At 41.1% G+C, this 12,652-nt stretch overlaps 1 protein-coding gene across 7 annotated transcripts in view; it reads left to right on the top strand.

Annotated features, from left to right (window-relative positions):
- The window catches only part of pde4cb (phosphodiesterase 4C, cAMP-specific b), an 88,091-nt gene that overhangs the window by 62,513 nt on the left and 12,926 nt on the right, over positions 1–12,652 (top strand). For all 7 annotated transcript variants that reach the window (XM_086088243.1, XM_086088240.1, XM_086088239.1 and 4 more), the window contains 5 exons: positions 8,085–8,276; positions 8,988–9,024; positions 10,038–10,111; positions 10,193–10,242; positions 10,460–10,572. In XM_086088243.1, the coding sequence (XP_085944369.1) occupies positions 8,085–8,276; positions 8,988–9,024; positions 10,038–10,111; positions 10,193–10,242; positions 10,460–10,572 (466 nt within the window). The remainder of the gene's footprint in view (positions 1–8,084; positions 8,277–8,987; positions 9,025–10,037; positions 10,112–10,192; positions 10,243–10,459; positions 10,573–12,652) is intronic.

The following is a 12,652-nucleotide window of genomic DNA, read 5'->3' as shown; positions in this document are numbered from 1 at the left end:
TCCGACTTTTTGCCTCAGCAACCACCGAAGCCGCATTCCGTTTGGCCAGCCGGTACCTGTCAGCAGCCTCCGGAGTCCCACAGGCCAAAAAGGCCCAATAGGACTCCTTCTTCAGCTTGACGGCATCCCTTACCGCTGGTGTCCACCAGCGGGTTCGAGGATTGCCGCCCCGACAGGCACCAACCACCTTACGGCCACAGCTCCGATCGGCCGCTTCAACAATGGAAGCACGGAACATGGTCCATTCGGACTCAACGTCCCGACAACGGAGAAGCTCTGCCGGAGGTGGGCGTTGAAACTCTTTCTGACAGGGGATTCTGCCAGACGTTGCCAGCAGACCCTCACAATACGTTTGGGCCTGCCTGGTCGGACCAGCATCTTACCCCGCCATCGGAGCCAACACACCACCAGGTGGTGATCAGTTGACAGCTCCGCCCCTCTCTTAACCCGAGTGTCCAACACATACGGCCGCAAATCCGATGACACGACTACAAAGTCGATCATCTGCGGCCTAGGGTGTCCTGGTGCCAAGTGCACATGTGGACACCCTTGTGCTTGAACATGGTGTTCGTTATGGTCAGTCCGTGACGAGCACAGAAGTCCAACAACAAAACACCGCTCGGGTTTCGATCGGGGGGGCCGTTCCTCCCAATCACGCCCCTCCAGGTCTCACTGTCATTACTCACGTGAGCGTTGAAGTCCCCTAGCAGAACGAGGGAGTCCCCGGGGGGAGCGCTCTCCAGCACACCCTCCAAGGACTCCAGAAAGGGTGGGTACTCTGAGCTGTTGTTCGGTGCATAAGCACAAACAACAGTCAGGACCCGTCCCCCCACCCGTAGGCGGAGGGAGGCTACGCTCTCGTTCACCGGGGTAAACCTCGAGAGGATTGGTACCAGAACCCAAGCCGTGTGTGGAGGTGAGTCCGACTATATCTAGTCGGAACTTCTCAGCCTCGCACATCAGCTCGGGCTCCTTCCCTGTCAGAGAGGTGACATTCCATGTCCCCAGAACTAGCTTCAGTAGCCGAGGGTCGGACCGCCAAGGCCCCCGCCTTTGGCTGCCACCCAGCTCACTGCGCACCCGACCCCTTTGGCCCCTTCCACCGGTGGTGAGCCCATGGGAGGGGGGACCCACGTTGCCTTTTCGGGCTGTGCCCGGCCGAGCCCCATGGGTGTAGGCCCGGCCACCAGACGCTCGCCTTCGAGCCCCACCTCCAGGCCTAGCTCCAGAGGGGGGCCCCGGTGACCCGCGTCCGGGCAAGGGAAACGAAAATCCAAAGTTTGTATTCATCATTGGGGTCTTTCGAGCCATGCTTTGTCTGGTCCCTCACCTAGGACCTGTTTGCCATGGGTGGCCCTACCAGGGGCATGAAGCCCCGGACAACATAGCTCCCAGGTTCATTGGGACACGCAAACCCCTCCACCACGATAAGGTGATGACTCACGGAGGAGGTTTTCATACTCTTGTTAACAAAAGTGGGAAAAAAATTTAAACTAATAGAAATATTTAAAATGAATTTTTGACGTCTATAGCCGTCAATGGCAGTGAATGGGTTATGGAAAAAAAAAAGCATGTTAAGTTTAAGTACGAATGTTGCATCATTACAAATTAGTAACTTCTAGAATAGGCATTTTTCCTCTTCTTTTCTCACTTCTAAATACGGAATAAAAAGGTAACTGGTAACGAGTCAACAGCATATAAAAATGCTGTTTTTGACTACGGTTCCTTTGGAACACGTTCACAATACATGGCAAAAATATAGACATATTTTCATGACAGGGTTATCAGTTAAAAAGAATAAACACCTCAAATGGCAGGAAAGGCCTTAAAATAAAACAGCCTCAATGTGTTTTTGCCATATCTGTCCCACTGTGAGCTTGAGGACTGGCTGCTCCTTTGTTGCCTTTAGCTAATTAGAGGAAGAAGTGGCACAATCGTGACTCTGTCAGACTCAATCACTGTATAGCGAAAGGCGCCAATTAGTCCTATATGAACATGATTAGAGCAGAGCGCAGCATGGCCTGTTAGTGGCCCAGGTAGAATGTGTGTACGTGTGTGGCCTGAACTAGCCTATCCAGTTTGTGTATCAGTGTGATGTCAGGTTGTTCGATTTTTGGATCGATAGCGGAGCCAAAACTGAGCCTGGACCGCAGTCTGGGTAATCACTGCCCTCTGACTGTGTGTGTGGTTGTGTGTGTGTTTTGTGTGAGTTTCTGGCCTGCTGCTGGCCCAATGTGTGACTGTCCTTTCCAGCTTCTAATGATGTTAATGCCGATCAGCCACTGTATTGAATTCTGCGCCACCGGGCGGACAGAGCTAATCAGCGCCCGTAGACAACTTGATCAATACCTTTCTGCATTGAAGAGGAGTGAATCTACCTTTCAGGTAGTGCACAAATATCAATTGTGATTATATATAAATGGTCGGACTGAAGAAAGGGCCGCAATTTCTTGGCCTAAACGTTCAGGGTTCCGATATATTCAGACTGGAGATATTGGATGGAAATCAATGATGTCACTGTAGTCTTTGTAAACAGCGAAGCAGGCTAAATGTGCTTCACTGATGACAAGGAATGGCTGATTTGTTCTGTCAGTTTTCCATCTTTAGAGGTAGTGAGCATTGTGTAAAAGGGAAAGCTGGTACAGTAGGTCAGAGATACGTTTTTTTCTGCATGTATAAAAATCCGAGGGCCGCCTTTCCCATCATGATAAAGAACTACAAAATGATGCTAATGTCTGGCCACGTTCTATTTATGTACATACGCACTTGGACAGTGACACAATATTCTTATCTGTGGGCACCCCAGCCAAAGGCCACGGACATATGTACGCTATGTGTATATGTGTGCTAAGCAGAACTGATGACCTGCCTTGAACGTGATCTTGTCCTTCCCTCAGCTATATTTAGACCTGTAGATGCTCTGAGATCAGATATTGTGAGTGTTTTGACAGTGCGGTCGGTCAGGTTGGTGAGGAGAGCAACAGGCAGCGTTGTACGCTGTAATCATGCTTATCCCAACTAAATATGGACGAGAAGTATCAGCCGAACTAGAATGCGAGACACAAATAAAGGAACTTGCTCTTATCGTGTGGTGTGAAATTGATTTGAAGGTTTGGTCTTCTGTTGGGACTTTACCGATGAAGGGCAGCAGGGGGCGACGTTGGCTTTCTTGTTTTGATACTTTGCTTTCAGAATCTGTTAAGTATTATTCGCTTTTGTTCCATACGTATCGGTTGTTTGTCTACCCTGCGCCCGACAAGTCCTGCATGAAGACATAAACAGTCACGGCGAACGCACACGGCAGTTTAAAATGGCAGCACAGGGGCTGTTTTTTTCTGCAGCTTCAAATCAAATTTACAATTGGAAGATGAAAACCAATCCTTTTTGGTTCTCACTCAGGCTCGTCATCGTGTCGTTTTTTACAGCTCACACACGCTAACACGCACTCCGGGCAGTGTTGCCTCATCTGTTTTGCCGCTGTCCCCCTCACCTCTTGCCTCTTTCCTGGTGTGATGTGTGAGGCCTCCCGGCGAATTCCCACGCTACAAGAAATGAAAACAGGAGGTAGCAAGTGTTTAGATATGTGTGGGTTGTCCTTTGACACCAGTCCTGTGTCATTTGCCATCAAATAACATCTGGCCCGTTAGTCTTATTATTATTTTTTTCCTTCCGTGAATCTTACTTTAATCCCTCAGCACCAGTTCCCATGAGCGCATTACACGCACGCACATATACTGCTTGGCATTTTCCATCCTGACATTCTGACTTTTAACATAGTTGCACAATACTCTATGACTGATTGAAGGTCTCCCGAGGATTCGTCTTTTAGTTCTCAAAAGTCTACTGGGAGTTTGGACTATTGCTAAAGTAAATTACACTCCAAAATATGTATTCACTTGCCAGTAGTTAATTGAAAGCTACTGTAAGTTGTTTTCCAGTGGAAAGGGGTGATGATCCATATTAATTGCATAATATTAAGAAGACTCTCAAAATTGTACATATCGTTTGTTTCCACAGAATGAAACATTCATTTGACTACCAAAGAGCCTCGCTGTCTTTTTGCATATAATAATTCTTAGTTATAATAATAACATAATAGAACAATCATATTTTCTATGCAAAATAAGGAAATTAGAGTTTATGAAGCCGTTAGTAATGTTCGATACCACTTTTTTCACACAGATACCAGTACGAATACGCAACTATTGATTAATCTGCGATACCGATACCAAGTACCAATATCACTAGTACTTCTAATGCAAAAATCAATGACAATGCATTTGTAGGCAAGACCTCTATATCCCAATAAAACATTGTCCTTAAAGCTGCTCTTTATGACAATCTGGCCAAAAATATCTTTACAATCGCCTTTTGACTAGGGATGCTCCAATCCACTTTTTTTTTTAAATTACCGATTCGATACCGATACCTTGGGTTCAGTATCTGCCGATACCGATCCGATCCATACTAAATTGTCTTTGCACTAGTCCGCCCAATAATATTCAATATATTTCCCCCAAAAAAACTGAAATGCTTTTAGATGTGTTTTTTTTTCTTTTCTTTTTTTCTAAAGAGCTCAGTATTGTTCATTCGGAAATGTCATCATCATTGCTCTTTATTTATTTTAATTTTTTTTTCTTTTTGATGTCTTCAAAATATATATTTAAACATTTATTGGAGTATGATTTTCATTCAATATTTTCAATACATGTATTGAATGTATATTGAATGAGTGTAATCATTACTTGTTTTTCTGAGAGAGCTCAGTATTGTTCATTCGGCAATCTTACCAATTTGACATGTCATCATAATTGCTCTCTCGCTCTTTTTTTTTTCTTTTTCTTTTTTTTGTATGTGCGTGAGTATGTGTGTGTGTGCAATTGTTGAGACATGTTGCGCAATTGTTTGCTTTCAAGTAAAGTGAGGGAAGACCTGGCAATGAATGCTAGCCGCACATCCTGGGAACAAAAGCCGAGGTTAGGATGTGGGTGTGTGAGAAAAGTCGAGTAGAAGCGAGTTATAGCGCTATAAAGGGGGGGGGGGGGGTCTGTCATTTGCGTCACACAACTGGAGAACAATGCTGGAGGTAGAAGACCACCAAGGTCATCTTGTTATGAGTGCAGTATGAGTGAATGGACAAGACGCCAGCCAGGCTGTTGAGTTCTCTCTCTCTCTTTCTTTCTCTGCCTCGCTGCCTGTTTAATAATGGGAAGTTTTACTTTATGTTATGCCGACATTGTCAATATAATTGTGCTATTAGAGACCAATGGCAGTTTGCAATGATGGAAAAAGCTATCTATACTTGATCTTAAGCACCAACAAGCATGCTGATCAGTGACGACACTGTTTACATTAAGTCCTTTATTTACAGGAAGAGTTCACAAATCCGTTGGGGGTTGGATTGTGATGCATTGCTTTTATTTTAAACACATGCTGTAGGCAGGGGGTTGTTTTTGCTGAAGATGAAGTTGTTGTAGTGCACCCTTTTCGTCAATAGTGGGAGCCATTTCTCCATTATTTATCGCTTGAACACACCAGCCGGCTAGAATAAACATTAACCTACACTTACTAAACAATATGGGTTCTACAAAGCATCGTAAATCTTGAAGGTGTCCCATCAAAACTGCACTTACAATATAAAGCAAGAATTCCTCTCAAATGTATCTCGGTGAAGGGTATTTGGGGGCGCTACATACGTAAGTTCCCTCACAGCTCCCTCAGTTCCCCAGGCAGATCTATTTATAGCTTCTGACGTCACTGGCCTCCTCTGATGGAGCCTCGTCACGGCCACTTTCACTGAGCTGGCAAGGGCGGGGAGGGAAATCAGCCTGGGTTAGGTAGAGGGTATCATCATTGAGGTAAGGGCTGCTGTAGCCCCGCCCATCTTTGTGATGTCGCACCAATCAGGTGCGAGATGCTGCACCGTATCACTTCGCAGGATGCAGCCTTCCTTCCCCCCACGCCCCCTTCCCCCATATTCTTCAATTCTCTCTCTGTGAATCGTGCTGGTTCATTCAGCATCAGTTGCATAATAGCCATCTTCCATTTATCAGCTGCTGCTATAAATGGAGCGCTGTAGACAGGTTGTGCTAAAAATAGAGTCCAGCAACCTTCAACCTCTGCACTATTTTGTATTGTGGGGTGGGGGTGTCCTATTATTTAAAGATGAGGAAAAATCCCTAAAGTTCTCCGCATATCATTTTTCACCTAAAGTCACATTACCACTTGTAAATGACATTGCGAGTGTCTCGAAAATGGATAACCTGAAGAAAAGTGACTTTAGTCAATGTTATCTTCAAATATTATATTAATGTGTATAGCTGTACTGCACTGTGTAAAATACACGCGCGTTACATAGTGAACGCAAATGCAGTTTTTAAATTCAGTGACTGGTTAATGAAGGGTGCAGAGACTAGAGGTTATATGAGTGAGGAGCGCGAATGATGTAACATGCTTCACGTCAGTGTTGATGTCATGTTGATGTAATGAGCTAGCGGGGAGGAGGTGCGCGTATTATGGGTCTGTGAAAAGCAACTTGTCTCAAGGTCGAAACCATCCTTGCAAATTTTGCAAGGATCAATCTCTGTTTTGCACGGATCAAGAATGTGTTTTATGTTTTAGGTCACAACAATTTGATCATTTGTATCCCACAAAAGTCGGGGAAGTGGAACTGCCAATGTGGAGTCAACATTTTTGGCTGGCAAATAATTTTATTTAGGACAGTATGTATGGATTTGCATACATTTGAATGTATTTAAATATGTTTAAATGTACTTGTAAATACGTTAAAACATATTTGTAAATATGTTCAACCGTATTTGTAGGCTAAATGCTAAAAACTTGGGCAAGAAAAAATGCTATTATTTTAGCATTTGCATTATCCATGCTTTATTATAATAATCGCCTTTTTTTTTTTTAAAGATTTTTCAGGAAACAAAAAATTTAACCATTTGCATCATGAGGAGATGATTTAGCCAAAACTAATAATTTTTGCAAAAAATAACTTATTTTAAGAGGGTGAAGTTATATTAATATGTTTAAAAAATGTAACAAGTACACATTGTTTATTCATATTTTTTATGATGTACTATGTCTGCAGTGCATGATTTTTGTTAATCATTTTTGCCCAATAATGCCACAGCATATTGACTTGCTTGATATGCATACCCAGTGGCACTATGGGGGAAAATGCACAACAGAAATCATGCACTGCAGACATAATGAGAAATATATATATATATATATATATATATATATATATATATATATATATATATATATATATATATATATATATATATATATATATATATATATATATATATATATATAATGCAAATAAAGAAAATTGACAAACTTAACTTTTGAAAATAATTATGCTAAAAAATAAATAAATAAATAGCTTCTTTTTTTTGCAAGCACTTTTGTCATTATGATGGGAAAATGCTAAATTGTTTAAGTTAGCATTTAGCCTACAAGTACGTTCGAAAGTATTTACAAATTTGTTCTAAACGTATTTGCAAATATTTTTTAACATATTTGCAATTACATTCTAACATACTTTACATACACATTTCTATGTACTTGCAAATACATTTAAATGTATTTGCCAAAACCAAAAATGTTTTACTCCGCATTTGCAGTTCCATGCTTCTATAAAGAGGGAGCAAGAGCAGTGTTATAATAATGATCCATGCCTTATTAAAATAATGGCCTGTCATTTTTTTCCCAAATTTTCCAGGAAACAAAAAAATGTAACCATTTGCATCATGAGGAGATGATTTAGCCAAAACTAATATTTTTTGCAAAAAATAACTTCTTTTAAGAGGGTGAGGTTATACTGATATGTAAAAAAAATAAAAATAAGTAAACATTTTTATTCGTATTTAGGATAACAACAACCACTGCTTTGTTGCTTTTTTGTATCTTGTTTGAGTTTCTCATTATTTATATCACTGAACAAGCTTATCTTCGTTTTTTGCCCTAGGTTTCATTTAGTTTCACTTACATATCTTGCAGAATAAACACAAACAGTGCATTTAATGTTGTACCTTTCTTTGTCTTTTTTCTTCTTCGTTTTTTAGTTTTGATGTGGAGAATGGCCTATCGGTTGGTCGCAGTCCTCTGGACACCCAGACCAGCCCGAGTTCTGGTCTGGTCCTCCAATCCAATGTCCCCCACAGTCAACGGCGCGAGTCCTTCCTGTACCGCTCCGACTCAGATTATGACCTCTCTCCCAAAACCATGTCGCGCAACTCATCCACAGCCAGCGACTTGTGAGTACTTCATTAAGAAGAAATGTTCTTTTTTTTGGGCGGGGGGGGGGGGGTAAATTTTTCAAATGCCCATCTGTGGTTCCATCTGTGGCATAAGTGGCGCCTTGTCCACCAATACATGTTGCTCCTTTGTTTTGAAGGGAGGAGGGATTGAAGCAATGGGAAGTCAGTTGGCTACCTCGGTGAGACCAATTGTAAAGATTGCTGTGAACTAATTCCCATAATTTAAACCACCTCGTCTCCCGTGTTGCCCCCTGAGCAATTGGAAAGCCCAAATAGTCCCAGCATGCATTTGTCATGTAATGCTATGTCACGGTACCTGTCGGTGTGGAGTGAAGCTAACACGTCCAGTAACAAAATCATTAGACTGTTCATCGCAATTTCCAAGTTGAAGTGAAAGAGGTGACGCATTTCACATCCGCAGTTGTTTCATGTTAAAATGCAGGATGTACAGTACGAGTGGATGTGACTCCCATTTTAGATTTACAAAAATTTAAATTCTGAATTACAATTTCACCACAGGTGAGTAATCATCATGAGAATCTAATCTGGCTATTCTTCTGTGTTCACTAAAAATGGGCAAAAAGCTCAAAGGGAGAACAGATATGTTAACAACACTTTCCCCGCTATAAATATGAAATGTCGCATGACGCTCACTAAATAGAAATTCAATTCAAGTCTTACAAAGTGCTTGTTTGATTGTATTTGCAGGCATGGAGAAGACATGATAGTTACCCCATTTGCACAGGTTGGTAGCATTTACATGGCATGCACACACATCTATACTAAAAACATTCAACCCCACAATAGGGCTGTTTACGCTTCAGAGTATTTTTATCACAGAAATTTGATTATAATCCTTTTTTTGGACATTAGCTGTAAAAGTAGCTGTAGTTTTGTTGTTATTCTTACATTAATAAGGGGAACCTTACATTAAGTCAACGCTCCCCCCAAAAATTCTTGACAATAATATATTCTATGCAGCCCCACTAGCCTAAATACAATACTTTGGTTAATATTCTGTTAGTGGAATATGAGTTAAGCAGAAAAATCCAGCAGTTTTTATTCATATCAGAAGGCGGCCATTTTGCCACTTGCTGTCAACTGAAGATGACATCACACTCAGGTCTCAGGTAACAACCAATCACAGCTCAGCTTCAGAAAACAAGTAGTGGATTTGTGCAAAGAGCCCACTGTGATGTCATCTTCAGTCGACAGCAAGGGGCAAAATGGCCGCCCCCCGAGATGGATTAAAAACGGCTGGATTTTGCTGCATAACTCATATTCCACAAATGCAATATTAATCAAAATGTCATGTTTAGAAAAGTGAGGTCATATGTAACATATTATTGTCAGAAAATGTTTAGGGATGACTTTCCCTTTAAGGATGCTAATTATTGCCGAATAGAACAATGCAATTTAAGATTGTTTTATCAATTTGTTTTATATAGTGCATTTAGGAATATTTATGTTCAAGCATTTTATTTAAATTTGTCGATGTCAAATACGCATGAACCATTTAAATATTTCACAAAGGTATTATTAACCATATAGTCTGCTCAGTATCTTGGAGCTCGTGTATGAATAATGGTGGTGGTGATGATGAGGATGGTGATGATGAAGGTGATGCTCCTAAGACCCAAAAGGACATGACTGATTAAGCCTCTAAATTCTCTTCTAGATTATTCGGCATCAACCTGTCAAGTCATAATCAAAATACTCAATCCTGCGTCTTCGCTCCACGTTTGTTTGTCTCTTTAGATTCTCGCCAGTCTACGAACAGTGAGAAGTAATTTTGCCGTTCTAACACATTTGCAAGACCGTGTGGGAAACAAGTAAGAGCAAGCAAAAAAAACTGATCGAATGCCATCCAAGGCCTTTTTCTACCATATCTTCCCAATTGGTGCTCGTTGCAGGTGGCCGCCAAGCAGTAACCAGCCCCCCCTGTGTAAGCCATGTCACACAGGTCAGTACTAGCACCACTGATTCAAAAGGCTACCGAGTCGTTACATATAGTTTGATATTTTAATTAACATGTAAATACAGAAACTCTAGGTATGATTAAATTGCTGTATTACATTCATTCTAACATCCAACTATTGTACAGTATAGTTGTCTTCTACCAGCAATGATGATTGTGGCCGTTTTAATGACTGACCTGGGACCTGTGTTTGTCCTTTCAGAGGAACCTTATCAGAAACTGGCAATGGAGACTCTGGAGGAGCTGGACTGGTGTCTCGACCAGCTGGAGACGCTTCAGACGAGGCACTCGGTCAGCGAGATGGCGTCTAATAAGGTGAGGAGATGGACTTAATCACAGGTCTTTGTACTTAAGTAGGTTGGTATCGGTATTGGCCCTGAAAAATCTGAACTTTTAGAAAATTAATAAACAAATTTTTTTCTTGTTTTTTTCTTGTTTATTTTTTGTTTTATTTCACTCTTTAAAAAAGAAATGAAAGGGGGACAGAAAGAAGTCAAATGTGTGATATCTGCCCCTGATCAACACAAAATGAATGAAGTCGAAGTCATTTTCAAGATAACAATTTTACAAATTAATTTACAAATTAATTTGACAGCATAATTTCGTGCTATATACTGTATATTTATATATATATATATATATATATATATATATATATATATATATATATATATATATATATATAGGTAATTCTGCTTTTATACATAAAGAAAAATACAGATAGACTGAGATGTTTTTATTTTAGTAATCCAAATTGTTCCACGAACTGACACCTTGAATTAAAATACATCGTTCTTTTTGTTTTGTTCTGTGTTTAGGTTTGGGAAAAAAAATATCAGTTCCTCTTAATTTGTACTCACTTTCTCTTTTTTTTTCTTAAAAAAACAAACAAACTCTGATTTGCATGTTATTTGGTAAAATCTCATGATGGGCTTTATACATTATTTTAAGACGGTTATACTCCATCAATTTATTACATTTTAGTTGTATACATATTGGGTTAGTGTGATATCTGTATCTGCTCGAATAGCACGTTTCTGTAGAAGAAAGATGGAGCAGGCACACATACATGTGAGCGCTCCATTTGATTCAAATTTGGGCACCCTATGCCCACATTTTTTTTTCTAGAATAAACTGCAGCATGTATTACGTGCAGCTCACGTACTGTAACCCATCAACGAATCGAAGGCAGAGCCAAAGTGAGTGTGTTGCTCATAAAGAGTGATTTCACTGAAGGAGTTAACCCCCATCCATCCCTTGCCACTTCTTTCCTCCTCCATTTCCGAGTTGGCGAGTCAGCTTCTTCTCTTCTGCCCATCCTCTGAAGGAGACCAATCTGATTGGTCAGAGGGGAGCCAACACTGTGTAGGCTGGGGGAGGGGCAAAGGATTCTCACAGTCTCTGCTTTTTATGTTTCTCATTGACAGTGTGTGAAAGTACTTGAATGGGCGACTTCAGTCGCTCCTTTTCTCCCCCTTTTTGTACCCCCCCACCCCACTCTCCCTCTGACAACCCACCCAACCTCTGCATCACCTTCAGGACTGTGGAAACTCTCATTGGCGCTTCTTTTGTGTTTGTTTTTCAACCATCTCTGCTGAGTGTAAAGTGAGCAGTTATAGATCAGAATAGAGCAAACAGTTGATTTGTCTTCCCGTTTGGATTTGGATTTTTAAGCAGAGAAAGATCAACATGCATGGAATGGCATGCCCGTGTTGGTTCTTTGGGGTTGTCTGTGCCGGAGACTCAGACAGGTGAGCACGCCTTGTTTACATCTGGATGGTGCTTTGTATTGGTCAGTAGTGCAGGCTTTGCAGGGGGGCTGTGAGCAACATACAGATGAGCAGGACGTTATAATGTTGCATTTGTGTGGATATTCCAAATAAATGAGTGAACCCCGGAATGACATGACAGAGTGAGTGCTCGTATTTAAGGTTCCAAAAATGAAAAACGCTATTGCTACAAGATTATCATCTATAATAGCGTAAGCATGATGCATATGTGTGCCTGTGACTATGGCATACAGCATGTGTGTTACCACTGCACCATTACAGAATTCTCACCCAGATATCCTCCCTCTTGTCACACTTACCGTACCAGTTGCTAGCGATGTTACATAACCACTTGTGCTGCGAGACAACATAAATGCTGAATGCTTATATTTTGTTGGTAATGAAGGAGGGAATTGATGTGGTTTAAAAAGTCAGTTTCAAAAACTGCGACGAGGCTGCTGTCTCTCACTGAAAAGCTCTTTTCTTTTTTTGAGGGGATGTCTAAGCAGGGCACAATATGATTGGCTGCTTATAGAGTTGAATAAACAAGCTGGCTCTTTGAAGTTTAAGTTCCTCAACAACAAAAAATTTGCGTCGTAAGCAATATCGCACGCGCGAGGTAGACT

This window comes from Leptonotus elevatus, chromosome 11, assembly GCF_054856555.1.
Source record: "Leptonotus elevatus isolate MCC_2025b chromosome 11, RoL_Lele_1.0, whole genome shotgun sequence".
Classification (NCBI taxonomy): Eukaryota; Metazoa; Chordata; class Actinopteri; order Syngnathiformes; family Syngnathidae; genus Leptonotus; species Leptonotus elevatus.
This window is presented reverse-complemented; position numbering and strand designations above follow the sequence as displayed.